General features: G+C 36.2%; 2 protein-coding genes and 3 long non-coding RNA genes across 12 annotated transcripts; 3 read left to right on the top strand and 2 right to left on the bottom strand.

The window, feature by feature from the left end:
* Nucleotides 1–90: 90 nt before the first annotated feature.
* LOC113300539 lies at nucleotides 91–4,169 on the top strand. 7 transcript variants are annotated; one of them, XR_003335827.1, is made up of 9 exons: nucleotides 91–421; nucleotides 1,080–1,367; nucleotides 1,770–1,835; nucleotides 1,972–2,237; nucleotides 2,351–2,398; nucleotides 2,544–2,598; nucleotides 2,682–2,753; nucleotides 2,853–3,549; nucleotides 3,839–4,169. It is a non-coding gene; the product is annotated as an uncharacterized LOC113300539 (long non-coding RNA). The 7 variants fall into 7 exon arrangements; XR_003335825.1 differs by having other exon boundaries at nucleotides 1,080–1,835; nucleotides 1,972–2,043; nucleotides 2,175–2,237; XR_003335826.1 differs by having other exon boundaries at nucleotides 1,770–2,237.
* A 2,766-nt stretch (nucleotides 4,170–6,935) lies between these two features.
* Nucleotides 6,936–9,603, top strand: LOC113295652 (60S ribosomal protein L30). The gene is made up of 5 exons (XM_026543982.1): nucleotides 6,936–7,053; nucleotides 7,161–7,266; nucleotides 7,370–7,471; nucleotides 9,170–9,238; nucleotides 9,329–9,603. Exons 1-5 carry the CDS (start codon nucleotides 7,033–7,035, stop codon nucleotides 9,367–9,369), a joined length of 339 nt encoding a protein of 112 aa, XP_026399767.1. The 5' UTR covers nucleotides 6,936–7,032; the 3' UTR covers nucleotides 9,370–9,603.
* A 1,107-nt stretch (nucleotides 9,604–10,710) lies between these two features.
* On the top strand, nucleotides 10,711–11,728 carry LOC113294126. The gene is made up of 2 exons (XM_026542545.1): nucleotides 10,711–11,271; nucleotides 11,588–11,728. The coding sequence occupies exons 1-2, from the start codon at nucleotides 10,711–10,713 to the stop codon at nucleotides 11,726–11,728; spliced, it is 702 nt and encodes a 233-aa protein (XP_026398330.1).
* A 2,753-nt stretch (nucleotides 11,729–14,481) lies between these two features.
* On the bottom strand, nucleotides 14,482–16,255 carry LOC113295650. The gene is made up of 3 exons (XR_003332882.1): nucleotides 16,118–16,255; nucleotides 15,682–15,722; nucleotides 14,482–15,208 (listed from the first exon to the last, which is right to left on the bottom strand). It is a non-coding gene; the product is annotated as an uncharacterized LOC113295650 (long non-coding RNA).
* A 121-nt stretch (nucleotides 16,256–16,376) lies between these two features.
* On the bottom strand, nucleotides 16,377–17,726 carry LOC113295649. Of its 2 annotated transcripts, XR_003332881.1 has the most exons (4): nucleotides 17,390–17,726; nucleotides 16,987–17,163; nucleotides 16,634–16,714; nucleotides 16,377–16,484 (listed from the first exon to the last, which is right to left on the bottom strand). It is a non-coding gene; the product is annotated as an uncharacterized LOC113295649 (long non-coding RNA). The 2 variants fall into 2 exon arrangements; XR_003332880.1 differs by having other exon boundaries at nucleotides 16,987–17,719.
* Nucleotides 17,727–19,845: the final 2,119 nt, after the last annotated feature.

The following is a 19,845-nucleotide window of genomic DNA, read 5'->3' as shown; positions in this document are numbered from 1 at the left end:
CATTCAGATAAAAACTGACTCGGTTTAGAATTATCATCGGAAGTTGTCAAAAGAAAATCTCATTCTCACTCTTTTTATTCTCTTCTCCGATGATTAGGGTTCAACTTCTCTGACAAAGAAATCTCAAATCAATAATCTATCTATCCGAGATTAAGGTCGATTGATTTGATGATTTCAGAGTTCTCAAATCCCAAATGAATTTCTAATCTCAAATCCCAAAAAATTTCATTCTTCAGAACTGACCTAGCAGCGTCGTTCACCACAACTTAACTCTCTTTTTCTTCGCTTTAGCGCTTCCGACGACCACCAGCAACTTGGAAAATCATATCCATTTCACTTTCTCTTTCCATCTCGAAAAAACCATCTCTTTTTTCTAGCTTCATGCAATACTGAGAATCCATTTCTAGTTCGTTCCGATCTTGTAAGTTACTCTTATTTTTTATTTAATTTGTTTCATGGATCGAAATCTATTTGATTTTAGATGAAGGATTTTGATTATTTGTGTGGATCTAAGAAGTTTTTATCTAAAAGAAAACTCCTCAACTGCAATTATTTTCTGAAAGCTCTTTCGATTTTGAATGAGTATGAAAGAAAGAAGTATTGGGTTTTTCGAAACTAGTACTGTTATCTATCAATTGAAAGTAAAATCAGTAGTCTTCTTTTTCTTATAATCAGTCATATTTAGGATTTTATTTGTTTTATGAAATGATCTGCAATTTGATTAATTTGTAGGGGATTTAGTATCAGTTGTGATTTTGGTTTCGTTTTGTATCTTTTACATGGTTGTGGGGTTGGTTCAATAAGGTCTTGCAGTACCTAAGACTGTCGAGCAGCGCATCTTCCCATCAGGGCCTCTTTCCTCCTCCCTTTTCTGCTCACTTGTACCCATGACACCTCAGAATATAAACTTTTTGTTTTTAGTTTATTATTGAGTTTTTATTCTTGATTTTTTGAGGTGCCTGAATAAAATGGCAAGAGTTGGTTTGTTAGTGTTTTGGGATTAAGGTTTATGGTGGATTTCACTTGTGAAACTAATTGGGTAGGTTTGTTTGTTGGTTCTTCTATATGTGAATTTACAGGTAATGAGATCTGATCTCTAGAGCTTGTGCTTGTAGCGTTTGTGTGTTTGTTTGGAGTTAGTGTTGTCACTTCATTTTGGTTTTTCTAGAAAAGCTGAATGGTAGATTAGATTGCTGCCGCAGTTTGTTTGTGGAGCTTGTTATTGACCGGTGCTCGGAGTTGTGGTGGTGCTGATTATTGGCTGGTAATATGGTGGTGTTTGTTGATGGCGGCTGGCTGGTGATGGCTTTGGTGGTCGGGTGATGTAGTTGGTGGGAGTTTATGGTGGATTGGTAATGGAGATTTCAGTAAGTCCCATTAAAGAAAAAACAAAGATAGCTAAATTGGACGGTATTAACTCATATGTCACTACAATGTATCTCTTTTCGTTCGTTGAACTTTAAGTTTGCTGAAACTTCCTTTATGTTGTGTATCTTTTTGAGCTTACATGCTTCTTTTAAGCATCCCTGGCCGTTTAGATATTGGGGATACCTTTCTAACTTGCACTTATCTAACCACTTCATATACATTGTCTATGCCAATTTTATATCAGGTTCGTCATTTACGTGATAGCAATAGTTTTGTAACCCGAAATGTGGAAGTTACTTTTGTAATTTGAGTGCTTCATTTCAAATCATATAGTTTCCTATTTAATAGAAAGTTTTCAGAACTCAGTATTCAGTAATCATAGCACAAAATCTGTTTCACAGAAGGAAGAGAATTGGTTTGAACACCAGTAGGATATAAAAATATCATCTGTTCTTGCTTCAGAAACGGTATTGAACTTCCACTATCTTCTTTAAAATTCCATTTTTTCCTGCTCTTAATAAACTCATCTTAGGTGATTGACATCCAACATTTTGTTGTTTGGAACCTTATGAATCTCTCATTTACCCTGTTTTTGTGTCCCAGGTTATAACAGTTGCTCAGAAAAGTGGTGGATGGTTTGCTTTCAATTCGGATGTTGTGGAAGTTGTTCACAAGGTAATGTTGTTGAAGGGCCATGGTTTTGATAAATTGTTGTGCTCTCGTGGTTTAATTCATTTAGTTCATACTGTTTAATTCTTTTGGTTTATACCTAGTTGTATATAGTTTTTGACGGTGGTTCTTCTCAGTTGAAGTTACGGTTACAACAACTTATTTGGTTTATCATCTTTGGTGGTCTTTTAGCACCCACCGTAAGTTGCAGTTTTTCATTCAAGTAATCATGTCTATATATGAAAAGCCACTTGCGTTCAAGTTCTTTAGCTTGTGTATTATATTATTCTACCTGTATGTGTGCTTTTTGCAGTCCTTCATAACGCGTTCTGAAACGATCTCTTTACAATGACATTAGGAGGTAATCAATGTCGTAGTTTTAGGTTTCTTGTTACCTTTGTCTCATACTTTTAGTTATTCAATTAATAGTTAATACCAGTATAAAACTATCTCCAATCAAAGTATTAAACTAATATTTTCGGTTGATTTGTGGCTGCTTCTTGAAGGTTTTTAAAAGGAGCTTCCAGCATTAATAAGAATTTATATGTGTACCCTGCAAAAGTAAGTACATCTTTTTTATACTGGTATAACTGACCCATTGTTCTTCTTTGTTTAATACTCCTAACTTCTATATGTTCCTCCAGGATATCTTGCCATACTGTCAAGCACTAGAGAAGTTCGCTCCTTATAATTCATTTCCACTTTTCTCATGTCAGGTACTCTTACAGTGTCATATGCCTTATATTCTTTTTGAACTCTAGATCAGTTCATCGACGGGTAGTTAATCATTTTGCTTGTTTGAACTTGTCTTTCAGGTTTTAAACTTGGGTCTGCGAAACATATAGCAGAAGCAATAGTGAATAATTACAGTGTCGTAAGTTTGACTCTTGAAGTTGAAGGACTAATTGTGGTGAAACAACCCAGGTTCACTACTCCAGTCGCAGCTTAGTAAATTCGTATGTTTTGTATTTCTCCACTGAATGCACACCTATCCATGTCACTACATTTTAAATTTGTAATGGATGTTTGATTATCTTCATCATAAGATATGGCACCCAGCTACTCATATACTCGAATCATGTTAGTTCCATTGTAAGATAACCAAAAGTCTATGTTGCTTTTCATTTTTCTTCTCTAATTTTTTATATCTGGATTTGCTTCTTACACTGATTAACATCTTTAAGTAGTTATGTCTCGTAATTTCATGAATTTTAACAGTGTAAACTAGATTTTCTTTTCCTGACTTATTGCGAATTTTTTACACTTTCTAATACTTGTGAAACTAGGTAGGTTTTAGTGAAGGATGGCCATCCTGTCCATTCCAAAAACATGTGCTCATAAACTATTTTGTTTTACTTGCTGTGGTAGATGATTTTCTGAGGTCGATGCTGATTCTGCAGAAGAAGAGTGGGATACGACTCTTCTTGTTAACAGTAATGAAGCTGAAGAAGAGTGGGATACGACTAATGAAGGAACCTTATCAGCCTAAAAGAGATTGGTTTGGCTAAATAGGTACTTGAGTATTTGAAACTACTTTGAAACAGGCAAACAAATAATTTGCGCTAGTTTTCATTTTAGTGAACCTTTTTAATATCTATTGAACTTAGATATGGAAGAAAAACAGTAGTCCACGAGTTTTGAAGTCACTTAGAAACTGGAAAAAAAATTCTTTACCACACTAATCTTTTTAGCTAACCTTTTTTAGTTTAAGTGTCCATGAAAACTGTTATTTGTTTTCTTGTATTACTGTTAGAATTCTTTTTGACAATGGATACTCTCATGGTGTACATGGGTTTTGCAGGTCCCAGATATGAGCAGTAAGTGCCACTACTTACAAGGCTGGTTATGAAATAAGAAGCTATACTTGTTTGAGCATGTAGGTAATGAATGTTGAGCTTGTCTCCAGTCTTGTGCCTTTAAGATTGTATCTACTACTGCTATTACACTTCCCATTACAACTGCAACTGCAGAATTTCTATGATCTGTAGGAAACGATTATATACTTGTCATTTTTTTGATCCTACACACATTATTTGTATATCTTTAGAACTTAAGAAATATTTCTAGCTACAACTTGGAACTTAAGAAATTTATGTGTATTGTCTAAGTTGTTCTTTTCAGAGGTGTCAAAAGAACTCTTTAGTTTATGATTTCATGAATTGCCTAAGTTCAATGGTGGTTGGTGCTTATAATGCAACACATGAATTATGTGGTTATATGTTTTGAATGTTTAACCTATGAAAAGATGAGGAATTTCACTGCAATTCTCTGATTAAAAAGTAAATAAATAGTGGTTTTGACCGGTCCAAAACCTGATTTTGACTTGATTTGACCAAGTCAAAACTAGGGTTTAACAAGTCAAAACCACTCTTTTTTATGATGTTGCAAAAATTTCGCAACTGTTAACTGTTGCGACGAGTTCACATTGCAACGCTTACCACTGTTGGAAATGAAATTTGCAACTGCTATCTACCGTTGCGAAAGTTTGCAACACCGACTTTGAGCTGAACTGTTGCGACCCACTTTACAACTGCAGTTTATCGTTGCTAATCGTTAAATTTCGTGTAGTGTTAGTACCCACTGCAAATTGAGATACAAAATTTTTGTCCACGACGTAAATTCTAAATCACATGATCGCTTTAATTTAGATGGAAAGTGTAGAAAGTCAACGGAAGTTTACAAAGTGGATGTTAGTTGTCAAAACTGACGAAAAATTTGACAAGAATAGGAGATTTCTGCCACGATATAGAATTTGGGACATTGATCATGTTATAGATCTCGGACACACTAACATATCCTATTGGTACATAATATCAAACTTGTCCAGTGTACTGTTTTGCATCCCGAAAACATCACATACGTTATTTCTCGTTCGCATCTACGTCTAATCTGTCAGTTAAGAGTGTGTTTAGGTACACCTGAAAGAATAATTTTTGATTTAATTAAGTCAAAAATTCATAAAGTAAGTTGGGAATGAAAAAGTTTGCAAAATGACTTGCAGAAGTTAAAAAAAAGTTTATCTATGAAAAATCTTTTTGCTTCGGTTTTTTATGGGATAAAAGATAGGAAAATTAGGCTAAGGTCCAAAAATATTATTTTTCTTATTGTCGAGCCCAAAACATTTATCTGTTTCTGTGACACTCAAAATTATTTGAAATAACTAACTCGTTATGCATCCTAATTTTTCAGAGGTATAATTGGAAAACTTTTAAAGAGATCTACATAACGAGTGCAAACAGCGATACCAAATTTAAATTTTTTACGAAAAAGTCGGATGTGATTGTTCTTTTCGAAAACTTGGTACATACCAATTATGCAGCAAAATAAAAATAAAAATACATAACACATTATGCACACACAACCAAAGATGCATAAAAATTTATGCAACCATACTTTGGTTCATGCATCTACAAATTAAGTTATGCAACCACTAAATATATGCAAAAAATAATATCACAAAACAACAACAACGTCTAACGAATTATACAATCATTTTCTCGACTACATAACAAGTTATGAATCCATTGTTCTGGTTAATTTTAGTGTTTACAAAAAAAAGTTAATGCGAAATGCTTTATGCAGCCATATTTTCAAATGCATATCAAGTTATGCATCCATTTTCACAAATGCATAACATGTAATGCAGATATTATTGTAGGTACATGACAAGTTATACAGTCTTTTTTTGTTTGTTGGTTTCAATACTAACAAAAAAGTTGCTGCATAACATGTTATGCAACCATTTTCTGGACTGCATAACAAGTTATGCAACAATTTTCCTAGATGCATAAAAGGTTATGCAATCATTTTCGTAGTTGCATAACAAAACCATTATAACCAACACCAATACATCCGTAGCTTTCCAACCAACAACACCATCTCCTCAAACTCAGTTTATCCAACAAAATATAAACGAAAGAAAATGATAATCATCAAGACCCTTCCACTACTCCCCAGTTCAAGATCATAATCATTTTGTAATTTAAGATACTTAACATAAACTCTAGAAATAACAACTTGATAATCATCTTCCTTGATAACTACAATTCCAGCTAAACAGTATAACCAAGCATCAAAATTAATATCATGACCAGTATCATAATCAAAATTCCCAAAAGGATCAGCAAAGTAGGTAACAAGCTCTTTAGTACTCATTTTAAGATCTTCAGGTAAAATTTTCAAAATCAAAGCCTCAGAATCTGCAAGTAATCTATCATACCAGTCCTTATATGTGAAAGTCCCATACTTACTGGATTTTCGAATCGGCGGAATCTCATTACCCACTTCGAAACAGTATACAATACATAATAGATATAAGTTAGGGTCTCCAATTCATGACAACACGGTTCTGAAAGCTTCTTCCCACGGATCGATTAGCTTAACAAAACGACGAATCATCAAATTTGATAAACTGAGCCATATCATCTGGGTGACGAATTTTCTTAAATGGAGTCATAAATTCATGAAATTATTGAGACTTTTTGTGATTTTGATCGCCCGCTTGATGTCATGATTTCTCCATAATCTGAAAATCGTTGTTATTCATTGACTGATCGAACAAAAACCTTTCCTTGATTAAAAGAGAGAAGAAGAAGGATAAAAGAAGTCACAGAAAAAAGAAAAGACAGAGGAAGAAAAAGGGAAGAAAAAGTTTTAGAAAATATGAGTGTGAGGAAAATTTTAACCCAAAAAATGGGTGCGCGCATGAAGATATCCGCATGTGGGTTTCATAGTGAAAAAATCTTAAATATGGGTTGTGACTTGTGGTTGTAGTTCTCACATATGAGATCCCAATTCCCTCAGCCCACCAACCCACGGATTGGATAGGTCGGATTAAAGCTCAATAAAAAATTGCCCACAAATCCTACCAATATTAAAGCCCAACCGATATAAACAAGTCTCATCCTCCTCCTAGGGTTTCTTCTTCAATCTCTTCTTTCTGCCTCCTCTCCTCCTCCACTGCCGTCTTCGGAGAAAACTCAACAATCTCTAAAAATGGTGGCCGTTAAGAAAATGGTACCCAAATCCGATTTTGATTTTCCTGTTTTCATGTTGATACAATATTTGATTATTTGATTGATTTGGATATCTAATCAAATCTGTTTTTTTGTTGATTTTTGCAGAAGAAGACTCATGAGAGTATTAACAACAGACTTGCTCTTGTGATGAAGAGTGGGAAATACACTCTTGGTTACAAAACTGTTCTTAGAACTCTCAGAAGCTCCAAATGTAAGAATTATCCTTCTTTTGATGCGATTTTAGGTGATAAATTGTTTTTTTTTTTGTGAGGATTTAGGGTTGTTACTGATTTGATGGTGAAATTTTGTTGCAGCAAAGCTTATAATCATCTCAAACAATTGTCCACCTTTGAGGAAATCTGAGATTGAGTACTATGCTATGCTTGCTAAAGTTGGAGTTCACCATTTTAATGGAAGTAAGTATTCTTATTGTAGTGTTTAATGTGGCCCCCTTTATTTTGTTTTTGATTGTTTGGTGTAAATTTAGCTACTTTTGTTTGAATTTTTATATGGGGGTTGTCTATTTCTTATGTGTTTGTGATGACAGTGTCTCTATTGAGAAATATCAGTTCGATTAGGGTGGAATATCTTGTTTACGTGGACAAGGTTGACATGTTTCTGTTGAATATGTGTTGTTTGGACTTGTGAGGACGGTGACTGAGAATGCTAATTTTTATTTACTATTGAAGTATACCCTTAGTGAAGTGTTACATTTTTTTTTTGAGACAAATGCCACAAAATCAGCAAGTAGAGCCTTATTTGTATTTTTCAACAATCAATCTTTCACCACGTAGTTATACTTTTTCAGCTTTGATACATGTTATTGATTGTTTATCTGGTGTTTGTATCTATTCGTGATGTACTACAATGCATGCCTAGAGAATAATGTTGTTTGATTAGGGTTAGTTTAGGAAGTTCTTGGTTAGGTAGACCAGCCTGACATGTTTCTGTGTTTTTTATTCTAAGTTTGCCTCGGTTCTATATCCAAAGAGGATAGCAGGATTGTGCTGAATCCTATCCTCAGCGAGCTGTCTTATCAGTCTACCAAGTTTTTGACCCCCTCTACGTTCGAGTCCTCTTCGTTCTGTCATACTTGCAGCAAACTTTGCCGTTGCTATTAGTGATTCTGCTCTCATTGTATAAGCTAGCAATTTCAGACTACCAAATTGTAGCTAACTTTGCAGTTGCCCATTAATGATGCTGCTGAAATTGTTCAACCTAGCAATTCCAGAATTACAGTTACAATTGTGGTCACTGTTTTCGTTCCAAAAATTAGCTCTACATCTGTGCTGACATGTTTCTTTTGGATGTATGATGCTTATTTGGTAATGAAGTATGGTAGATGATTATCTCCTTGGTGAACTAATACAATTACAATACACTTTAGTTTATGAGAAAAATGTCACAAATCAGCAAAATAGAGACTTTTTACCAGTCAACCTTTTGCCCTGTTGCTATTTTGTAGCAGAGATACATGTCACCTTGGTGGACTGTTACATCTAAACAGTTAAAGCTTTGTTTTCTTGAGAAACATGTTACAAATTAGTAATATTGAGACATGAACCAGCAAATTAGAGACTTTTACCACTGCCAACCTTTCGTCCTGCTGCTATACTCTTTATAGCAGAGATTCATGTCGCCTTGGTGGATTGTTGTTACATTTAAACAGTTAAGCTTTGTTTTCTTGAGAAACATGTTGTGAATCAGTAGTATTGCGACTTATTTGTGTTTTGCAACAATCAATCTTTTGCCCTGTAACCATACATTGTTTAGCAGATGTACATGTTGTGTTCATTCCCAAGGTGTATCATTGTAGGTTGTTGTTAGTTTCCAGCCATATTATAGATCTGGCATGCACAACTTTTTCTAGTCCTGTAACTCCTGTTGCTTTAACTCCTGTTGAGTATTTTGGATGTGTACCATTTTGATGGACATGAAGTGTTTGGATAAAGTAGATGTTCCATCTTAACCGATTTCTTTTGTCATCTGGAATTAGCTGATAATGTCTCCATGTATTTGTCTTTCTGACTTCAACGTTTTGGTTGGCGGTGACGTAATTGTCTCGGAGTTAATAGTTATCTTTCATGCTGATGAATCCTTGTCGTTTGTTTCAGACAATGTCGACTTGGGAACAGCTTGTGGACGATACTACCGTGTTTCATGCCTTAGTATCATTGATCCAGGTGAGACGGAAATATCATTTGTCTTCATATGTTTACTGAATCTTCTTCTTTTGCCTGACACTTCTTTTTCTTTTCCGTTCTGTTCTCCAGGTGATTCTGATATCATAAAAACCCTTCCCGGTGACCAGTAAGCGAAGAAAGCTAGTGGATCCAATCAATAGATCCAGAATTTTTCTTGTTTGGGTTGACTCTTTTTCTATCTAGTATGAGTTGAGTTATAGTGAAATTGAATCAGGCTATTTCAAATTTGTAAGTCCGAAAGAACACATTAATACTGAATGTTTTTTGGTAGCTGAATCTGAAAGTATGTTCTTGCACTTTATGAATATCGTGTGAGACTATTGTTGTGTGTTTTCTTTCTAACATTTCAACCTAGAACTTTCCACAGCATTGCCTGCCGCCCCTGTTCAAAAAATGTGATTGTCAATTTCTCTGGTCATTGGTACTTGTTCTGTTAAATTCAGCTTACCCCCTGTTTTTGTTTTGTTTTGTTTTGTTTTGATCAGAAGCTTGGCCTATGTTAGTGGCTGCATATAGTGGAGTTGTTGAGCCTTACTAGATGCCATCCTCTCTAAACGGGGCCAGATGAAACATTGTCTGGCAGTGTTTGGTTCTGTTATACAACAGTGAGTAGGGATGCAATCAGATTGTAGAATTATCAAGGAGAAACCATAGTACAATGTCAGAAACCAGAAAATACTTCATTGAATAACTATCAACACTAGTTCTCTTGCAATGATCTCGTAATCTTCTGTGTTGCAGGAACCGGTAAGGTTCGCTGAGAATAATTGTGTAATCTGCTTTCATGTCTATGCCTGACACCTATGTAGACTATCATAGACTGTTCCGACTCCATATTCGCACATTTTTGTTGATGCAGCCATTTTGCCTCTTCAGTGTCCCAAAATGCGAATACGAGGCTGGAGCATATTTGATCTAGTAACCCACGGTCAACTATTACTAATAATGTCAATGTTCTCCTGTTCCTCGTCTACTATTACTAATAATGTAATAATGTCGGTTCATCATCTTCTGCTTGTGATTCTTCATTTGTAGTTAATTATTCGATAAATTCATGTGGATTATCCGAGAATGAAGCTATTTATGTTTCTAAGAAAATCAAATTGAAACCCACATCACAACCAGATTCAGTTTTAAAATTACTTGAAAACCATGGTTTCACTAAACCCCACATTTCAAAACTCATCACTAAGCTTCCATCAGTTCTCTTAAAATCTGATCTTCTCAAAACCCTAAAACCCAAATTGGATTTTTTCAATTCTAAAGGACTACATGGAATTAAGCTAGCAAACTTCATCTCAAGGAACTCATCTGTCCCGGGATGGAGCTGAAATTCCAGTATAATCCCTTCATTTGATATCCTTAAGACTATTCTTCGTAAAGACACAAATGTCATTACAACTCTTAAAAAATCTTCTTGGATTCTCCACCCAAGTGGGATTCAAACGTTGATGATCAACCTAGAGCTTTTGAGATTTGAAGGTGTCCCTCAATCTACTATTTCCAAGTTTCTAATCGCAAAACCTAGAGCATTTACGGGAGATTCTGATAAATTTAAAACGATTGTGGAAAAGATTAAAGGAATGGGTTTCAATCCTTTACTAACAACATTTGTTGTAGCTGTACGGGGATTGGTAGGAATGAGTGAAGCCACTTGGAAATCTAAAGTGGATGTCTACAAGAGATGGGGTTGGTCTGAAGATCAAATTCAAACAGCATTTAGGAAAAGTCCATATTGTATGATGTATTCGGAGAAGAAGATTACAGCAGTGATGGATTTCCTGGTGAATGAAGTTGGTTATAATTCATTGAATATTGCTGAAAACCCAAGGATTTTTGATAATAGCTTGAAGGACAGGATTATTCCTAGGTGCTTTGTTATCAGAATTTTAGTCTCAAAGGGTCTGATTAAGGAGAAAAGTTCTTTGACATCACTTTCAACAATGACAGATATGTCATTTTCGAAGATGTTTGTAAAACCGTATGAGAAACAAGCTCCTGAGCTAACGAAAGTATATTCCAAGTTCAGTTAATTACTTGGAGTTAATTCTGAACCGAAGGATTTGAGGAGATGAATATGCACTACGAGTATGTATTCTTTCCTCCTTTTGTTTAGCTGCTGCTGCTGCTGCTGCTGCCTCTCTTTACACTTTAGATCTCCGCTTGTGTTGTTATTTCGAAATGGATAATTGTGTGACCTCTCGTGTTAGGATAACGTGGAAAACATCTGTTGTGGAGTAGCTATGTATGCTTTATTACCTGTTTGTCACAAAGGTTAGCTAGACCTTCTGTAAGTAAGTTTCAAGATTGTTAAATATGGTCTATTAGCTTTTGGAAATTGTAGACATGCATATTGAAAGTAGCTGTCGTGTTTCTGTATGGAGACATGTATCTGTGTCTTGTCAGAGAACTAATGTTTTGAACCCTCCATATATGAGGCCTCCTCGTCCTATTACAGATTGCAGCTAGCTTCGCAGCAGCGCTAATAGCGATTCTGCTCACATTGTTCAAGATAGTAATGTCAAAATTACAGTAAGGATTGTAGTAACCGGTTTCATCTAAAAACTTAGCTCTGAATCTGTTTAGGCAGGTTTCTGTTGGATATGTGTTGTTTAAATTTTCTGACAATCAGTAAGAATGCTAACTGTTATGTAGTAATGACGCAATCATAGAATGAGCTAAATAGAGACTTATTTGCATTTTAAAACAATCAATTATTGTTAACAATCTTCCCCCCTGTAACGGTGCTATTGTTTCCTCTATTCCAAAGATGTAGAATGATAAGTTTTTGTTTGAGTCCCAGATATATCATAATCTACTGCGCGCTGAAGTTTTTCTAATTCTGCTGCTTTTGCTCTTCTGTAGTTTTCGTATTTGAAAGTTGTTTGGTTTTATTTTCCATCCCTTTTAATGTAGTTTGATTGTGTACCTTTTTGATGGACATTTAGTGTTTGAGTAAAGGAGATGTTCCTTTTTTGTCATTTGCAATTAACAAATGACTGATTGTGAGTTGTGTCTTTCCAACATAAATCATTTTTTTATCACGAGACTATTCACAACACTCTTGGTTACAAAACAGTTCTTAGAACTCTCAGAAGCTCCAAATGTACGAGAATTTAGGGTTATTATTTGATTTGATAGTAACATTTTGTTGCAGCAAAGCGTATATTAGTTAAGCTAGCCTCAATTGCATCGTAGCAGCTTTTATAGAATATAATAGATAAAGACGCCAATCAACCTACGATATAGACACCAACCTATAATAGAGTCGTTTCTGGGAGTGTGAAGTCTGAGTCGTACTTTGCATGTGTAAGGTCGTTACGAATGCGAAAATGTTTACAATCCGCAAAATTTGCTTGAACCCTTCCTTAACCTCTAACCACTCCTGCTTTCTTTACTCCCGTTTTATCCACGCGCGCCTGCAACCTTATCTCCTCCTCTTAATTGTGTTGTTAAATGTCAAGTCCTCCAATGGTATTGTCTTGTCAAACAACCTACTGGGCGGGTAGATGAGTTTAAGAGATCGTAGCTGAATGATTCAGCCAACTGGAAGTTGTTTCTAGGTGCGAGCAAAGACCCACAGATCAGTGCGAAATTTAATCTGGCTATTTCAAATTTGTAAATCTGTAGGAGACCATTTTTGTGTTTTTCTTTCTACGTTTCGACCTAGAAGTTTCCACAGCATTGCCTACTGCTCTAAAAATGTGATTTCTCATTTCTTTGGTCGTTGGTACTTTTGCCAAAATTGTTGCTGGTAAAATTCAACTGCTACTTTGTAGGAACAAATTTACTCTTATAATTTAGCTTGCATCACCGGTGGTTTAACCTGGGTTACCCAACATCAGTGACGTTTGATTCAGCACCACTTCGGTTAAAAATTCTGTTAGTTGTCTTACAACGCGAATAATGCTTCCGTATTTAATAATATTTTTTGGGAGTTGAACAAACCCGACCTTAGCTCAGTTGGTAGAGCGGAGGACTGTAGTTGTAGCAGATAATTTTTTTTTTGTCCTTCTAGGGAGCACAAACTGAGAACTGAGAAGGCATCCATACCAATGTAATAGAAAAGCTAAGCATTTAAATTCGTTCATTAATTGGAGATTCACGAAAAATCTTAATAAAAGGAGAAAATATCAATTTCAGAAAATTTTATCTTCAGTAAAAAAGTCACCACGAAAGTAATTGATAGCCTCTTTCTCTCTCTCCTCTCCCGCTCCTCTGCATGGAATAACTAAATCAATACCTGGGTGATCCGAAAGACCCTAAATGCAGCCTGCGTACTATGATTTGGAATCTTGGATATAGTCCGCGAGTTACAACATCAGAGGTGTCACTGTCCATGCACATAAACTCCAACAAAATAATTTTTTTCACAAAAACCCCATTTAACATAAACTGGTTATATTACCCTTCTAGTTTAAATCACCTCAACAAAAACAAAAATCAACCCCACTTTTAATTTTATAATTTCCACCACCAACAGCACACCATCGTGCCACCACCACTGACCACCATCGCCGCCAACCACCACCTCTGACCACCAGCACTGCACCTCCACCACCATCGCCACCGTGCCATCCACCTCCGACCACCATCACCGCCAACCATACCTCCGACCACCATCGCCGCCAACCACCACCTCTGACCACCAGCACTGCACCTCCACCACCATCGCCACCGTGCCATCCACCTCCGACCACCATCACCGCCAACCATACCTCCGACCACCATCGCCGCCAACCATACCTCCGACCACCACCACTGCCATTGCGCCACCACCTCCGACGACCGTCACCGCACCTCCACCGCCGTCCACCTCCACCGCCGCCACACCACCGCCGCCGCTCAACTGCCGCCGTCCACCGCCACCACCACCGTCCGCCACCACCACCACCGCACCAGCAACACTATCCGCCACCGCGACAGCCACCGCCACCAGCCAGCAACACCACTATCAACCACCGCCGATCACCAACGCCGTTGACCACTGCCGACCAAACCCAGCACCACCTGCCGCACCGCCACCAACACCACGACCGTCCACCACCACCACCGACCAAAAATTAGATGAAACCGATTTTGGCCGATTTTGGTTTCATCATAAAAATAAGATGAAACCATAATGTTAGTGTCAAACATTCACATATTAGAATGTCAGGTTTCAACGACTAATCCCTCGACATATATAAATCGGGGGAAATCATCACATGTATCAGAGAGAATATCATGAAACATAATCATATAGGGTTATAAATTTCAGTTCACGTATCAGAGTCAAACCTTCTTGTCTTCTTCAGTCAAGAGTTTTTGAAACGAAGGTAAACCCAGAAATTGCAAATGATAAAATTGCCAAGCCAAAAAGGCATATACATGTCAGTAAGGCACTACAATCAACATGTAAACTGGGGACCAAGAAGCCAAATCTTAGACAAAAAATGAATAATGGGTGAAGGACATATTATACCAACCGCAGTTGACCAGAAGGTAGGAATTGACTATAATCTTCTTCCTTTTTATAAGGTAATTCCAAAGCATTAAGGTACCCCCACATTTTTTTTCTCTGCTTCCTCCTCCCACACCTTCTTCTCATACTTCTTCTTAAGTTAGGAATTGACTCTACCATCGCCAATGCCGACCACCATTATCACGGTGGCCGACCACCATTATCGCGGACCACCGCCAATGCCGTCGACCAGCTCACATAACACCGTCACCACCAACCAGCAACTTATGGTAACGTCATCCACCACCCACCACCATCAAATATTCATAAAACCACCACCGTCGCCGCTTCGAACAAATCCAACCACCACTAGCCACCACCAACGCCAACCACCACCGATGTCAACAACACCATCGCCATTACCACCCCAGTAGCACCACAACTGTCAATACCATTACCTGCGTAACTAAAATTTTGATGAAACCAAAACTGGTTTCGTCAAAAAACTGTTTGGTTTCATCAGAAAACAATCATCTCTGTATCATTAATGAAATATTGATGAAACCAAAACTGGTTTCATAGAAAATAAAAAACAAATCAGATGAAACCAAAATTGTTTCAACAAAAAAAAAATCACTTAGAAAAGTTTAGTTTCGTCAATAAAACCTCAAAAAAATTGACCAAACGCATATGAAATAAATGCTTGTTTCAACAGAATACTATTTATCACCAACAATGTTGGTTTCGCCGAAAAATTTCAAAAAAATTAAGGAAAAGTTACATGAAATCAAAATCGGTTTCACCAAATTTAGGTGAAACTGAAATTGGTTTCATCATAAATTTCCTCTTGAGCATTTTAATTTTCCTTTTCCTACAATTTTTGGGCTAAAAATGTTTTCTAAAAACTATTGTAATGGTGTATATATTTCCATCCCAAGCTGATAACATTCTCACTCAAGAGTAAAATTAAGATTACCACCTCCGCCACGGACCACCAGCCCCACCGCCGCCGACCACCACCTGTTTCAACAGAAGAAAAAAAATATCATATGACCAAACATGATTGGTTTCATTGACATAAATTAAAAAAAACTACCAAAAATTAGATGAAACCAATATTGGTTTCAGCAAAACGAAGAAAAAAACAGATGATACCAAAATTGGTTTCGTGCAAATTCATTTTCAGTATCTCCAGTGAACATATGTGGACTTGTTGTGTACCGATTATAAAAGTCAATATGACAATTAAATGATTCAATATAATCGAAATTCATGAACTGGCCTGGATTTCTATTCCTATTTAATTCATGAACAATATAATTAGCTTTTTTTCTTTCTTTTAAAGCATATGTCCTAATTAGCTATATAGTGTTTATAATTTTGTACCTGTAATGCGATAGTGTATAATTTTGTACCTGTAATGCGATTATGAGTAGTGCTTGCGTGATATCCAGTATTAGCTGGACGCAATCAAAGCACCTATTAAGTGCATCCATACAAAGAGAACTAATACCACCAACCACCACGTTGTTAACGAATTTGAAGACCTAACTGCATTTGGCATTTCACAAAACTGGATGAGGAATTCAATAAAGGAGCTTATACGGTAAACAACGATACAAGCTAGAGTGAATAATTGAAAGAATTGGAGAAGAAAGGGAGAAAAGGTCTTCACTTGCCTATAAAGTGCAAACATGTTTCCTTCCATATGTACAAGCTTTCTCGCATTTATAACCAAAACAAGAGCCACTAAAAGAGTTGTCGTACGACCAGCAAAATATCCTGAATAACAGTATATTAGTTAACGCCTGAGAAATACAACAATAGCAGCATACCACAATGTAATATACTTTAGTCTCATTAAAGAGACAGAAGCTGCACTAAATTCAACTCGTTTGTGAAAGTTTAATTGGTGAGCAGGATTAACTTACCGGGTAAGAATGTTGTTTTGTGCTTTCCTTTTTTCGTTTTTACCCAGTAAGTGGTACCTCAATTCTAAGTTGCCTCCACATCTGTTAACTCATAGTATATTCAGAACCATCATTGGTACTAATCAAGAAACACAAAAAACAGACAGAAACAAACCAAATCATGTGCAAAACATGATAAGCTTAACCTAAGAAGAAAAAAACGAATCAACATTTTGTTATCTATTAACAAAAAAAAAAAGTGCCGGAACTTTAACATTTTGTTAAAGAACTAAGAAAATTATACCTCAAATGTAAAATTTTCATGACGGTCATAATCATAAAGTTCCAAAATTTAAAGAAAATAAGCTTCTTACCATCTTTAACGTCTTGAATTCCACCCTTTTACTCTTGCAGTTTTGTGCTTTATCTTCATAATCTTCTGATCCCAGATTATGTTTGCGATAATAAAACCCAACTCCCAATTTTTACGAATTATTTCTGCCACATTCCAAAAATTTATCCTTGGAAGAGATACCCTTCCCTTTTGTATCCTTTCAAAAATTTCAATTCGATTTAATGGTAAGAAGATCTAAATCATTTGTTAGGAGCAAAATTCCATCCAATCGATGGGATAACAATCTCTGAGAATTAAAAAGAAAAATCGCTAAAACTTTCAAAAACAAATTGGATCTGATCAAATTAAGATTTTCATTGAGAGATTAAATACCAATCGAACAAAATCAGTATCAATTAAAAATCAACCAAAATTAATCATACCAGAACTAATTGAAGGTCGTAAAATTGGCGGTGGTGATGGTGGAGGTAGTTTAGAAGTGAGATTTGATTGTATTGGAGTTGGAGAAGGTGTAAGTGGCGCTGGTGAGGAAGGAGGACGAAGAGGAGGCGGATCTGGCGTTGATGGAGGATCAGAAATTGATAACGGGTACGACGGTCTGAGAGAAGGAGGAGAAGGTGCTAGAGGAAGAGGCGACGGTGATCATGGAATATCTTGAAGTGACAGTGGCTTAGTGGTGGTGCTGCGGTCGGAGGAGCAGCTAGTGGTGGTGGGGAGAAGAAAGGAGAAACGAAATATTAAACGAGTGGAGAAGATAGATCGATAAGGATATATACAGTAAAGGGTAGGATAGGGATTAAAAAAATTAATAAAAACTAAATTGAAATGGAGTTTTTGTATCAATTTTACATGATATGGTTTTTGTGTGTCCTAAATAATATGGCTAGTGTTTTTATAGCTCAGCTAGTTTCACCTTGGTTTTTTATAACTTATTATGTCTTGGATATGGGAAGGTTTGTTTTATCGTTGGAATTGAATCATTTTCCTCTTTTATAAAATCTTTCTCTTTAACTCATGAATTAATTTTTTGAAAATTCATTGTTTCTCTTAGGTTGACCGAACTATTTTTTACCCGATAATTCAAAACCGGCAGGCATATGCGGTAGACGGTGAACTCAGAGAGGCTTGGAAAATAACGGCTAGCTTTTTTTTTTTTCAAAAACGGAAAATGAGTCACTTGTCAAAATATTTTTAAAACATGGTTCAACTGGACGACTAAAAATTAGTATGGGTGAAATGGACACCAAAAAAATAACAAGGATAAAACTGGATTCATCCTGACTTAAACTTAAAAAATAGCAAGGATGAAACTGGATGCATCCTGATGTAAATTAAAAATAAGAAAAAATATTTGAAAATAGGTAGAATGAAACTGTTTCAATTTTTGTCGATTTAAACAATATCAAAATCTAAATGTCCTTTTCACCCAGGAATTATTGATTTGGTCTTTTTAACCAATTTTGTGTTTCAAAAAGGGATAAGATAACAACTGTTTATTTATTTATTTTTTAAAAAGGGGGTTAATTTTATTGATTAATTTTTTTTTTGAATTCAAACTGATGACTGTTCAAAAAATAGGGAGGTATCATATCTCGAGGAAATTTTTTCTTAACTTGTAAGATGTGGATCAGCCCTTTACAAAAAGGAGGGTGCCTTGTGGAAACTGATTCAGCCAGTTGTCTTTTTAACATTTATTGTTGATGAGCCATTTCTTCACGTACTTGTGTTAAGACTAAGGGTGCACACCGTACGGTTCGGCTCGGTTCTTGACGAGACCGAGTACCTGTACCTTCCTAGCCTCGGTTCCAAAATTTTGGACCGGTACCTGTACCTTGTACCTTGGTTCCGGTACCCGTCGGTACTTTTCCAGACATAAATATGTCTTTTTCTCTGACAATCTAAGTACCTGTTTTTTACCTGTTTTCCAATATATTAAGTATTACTAATATCTCAATTCTCATTCAAATCAACAACTAATAAGTAGCAAACCAAACAAATAATGTCTTGAAAATCTGAAAAAACAAGTAGCAGTAGGCAGTAGCCATAGACACACACACTAAGTGACTTAGTCTAAGTCTTGAAAATGAGAAAATTTGAAAAAAGAACAACTAGCAGTGCAGCTAGTGCTGCAGTAGTCTTGAATCTTGATCTTCTAATCCATGTCAGCAGCACTTGTGGTGTCATCAGTGTTGATAGGACCAAGTACGCTGCAAAAACAAATAATAGCAGTTAGTAACTATTAGACTATATCTATTACTGCCAAACACAAGTAATAATGTAATATGTTACCTTCTTCAACTTCAACATCATCATTTGGTATGTAATCAGATAGAAGATCAAGTTGTATTGGTTTCCTTAGCCAGCTTTGTGTGCAAAGCAATGCCTCAACTGTCCTTGTAGATAAAGAGCTTCTACAAGGACTTAAGACTCGCTTTCCTGTGCTAAAAGCAGACTCAGAAGCAATAGAAGACACATGAATGGCTAATATGTCCTTAGCCATATGTCCAAGTACCTTATACTTTGTACTGTTGGTCTTCCACCAACCCAATAAGTCAAACTCCTCATCATCATCTTCTCCTTCACCTTATTTATACTCGTCAATGAAATATTTATCCAACTCTGTTTTTCCCTCATCATCATTTGGGCTTTTCTTGAACCTCTTACTCCTTGACATCTATTGTTTCTGTCTCTGGCTGTGCTGCTTCATTTGTTGGTTGGATTTGATCCAACAATTGTATCTGTGGAAGTGGTAGGTGTAGCAGTTGTAGGTGTAGGGGTATCTGTTCCATGAGCTTGACTTGATTCATCCATGCCAGCTTATCAGTGCAGAAAAATTAAATAAGAAATGAAATGAAACTGAAATGAAATAAGAAATGAA

This window comes from Papaver somniferum, chromosome 7 (genome assembly GCF_003573695.1).
Source record: "Papaver somniferum cultivar HN1 chromosome 7, ASM357369v1, whole genome shotgun sequence".
NCBI lineage: Eukaryota > Viridiplantae > Streptophyta > Magnoliopsida > Ranunculales > Papaveraceae > Papaver > Papaver somniferum.
This window is presented reverse-complemented; position numbering and strand designations above follow the sequence as displayed.

Coding starts and splice junctions, on each gene's coding strand:
- LOC113295652 (XM_026543982.1), top strand. CDS start 7,033: ATGGTGGCCGTTAAGAAAATG. Junction 7,267..7,369: donor AACTCTCAGAAGCTCCAAAT/GTAAGAATTATC, acceptor ATTTTGTTGCAG/CAAAGCTTATAATCATCTCA. Junction 9,239..9,328: donor CCTTAGTATCATTGATCCAG/GTGAGACGGAAA, acceptor TCTGTTCTCCAG/GTGATTCTGATATCATAAAA.
- LOC113294126 (XM_026542545.1), top strand. CDS start 10,711: ATGATCAACCTAGAGCTTTTGAGATTTGAAGGTGTCCCTCAATCTACT. Junction 11,272..11,587: donor AAGCTCCTGAGCTAACGAAA/GTATATTCCAAG, acceptor ATGGTCTATTAG/CTTTTGGAAATTGTAGACAT.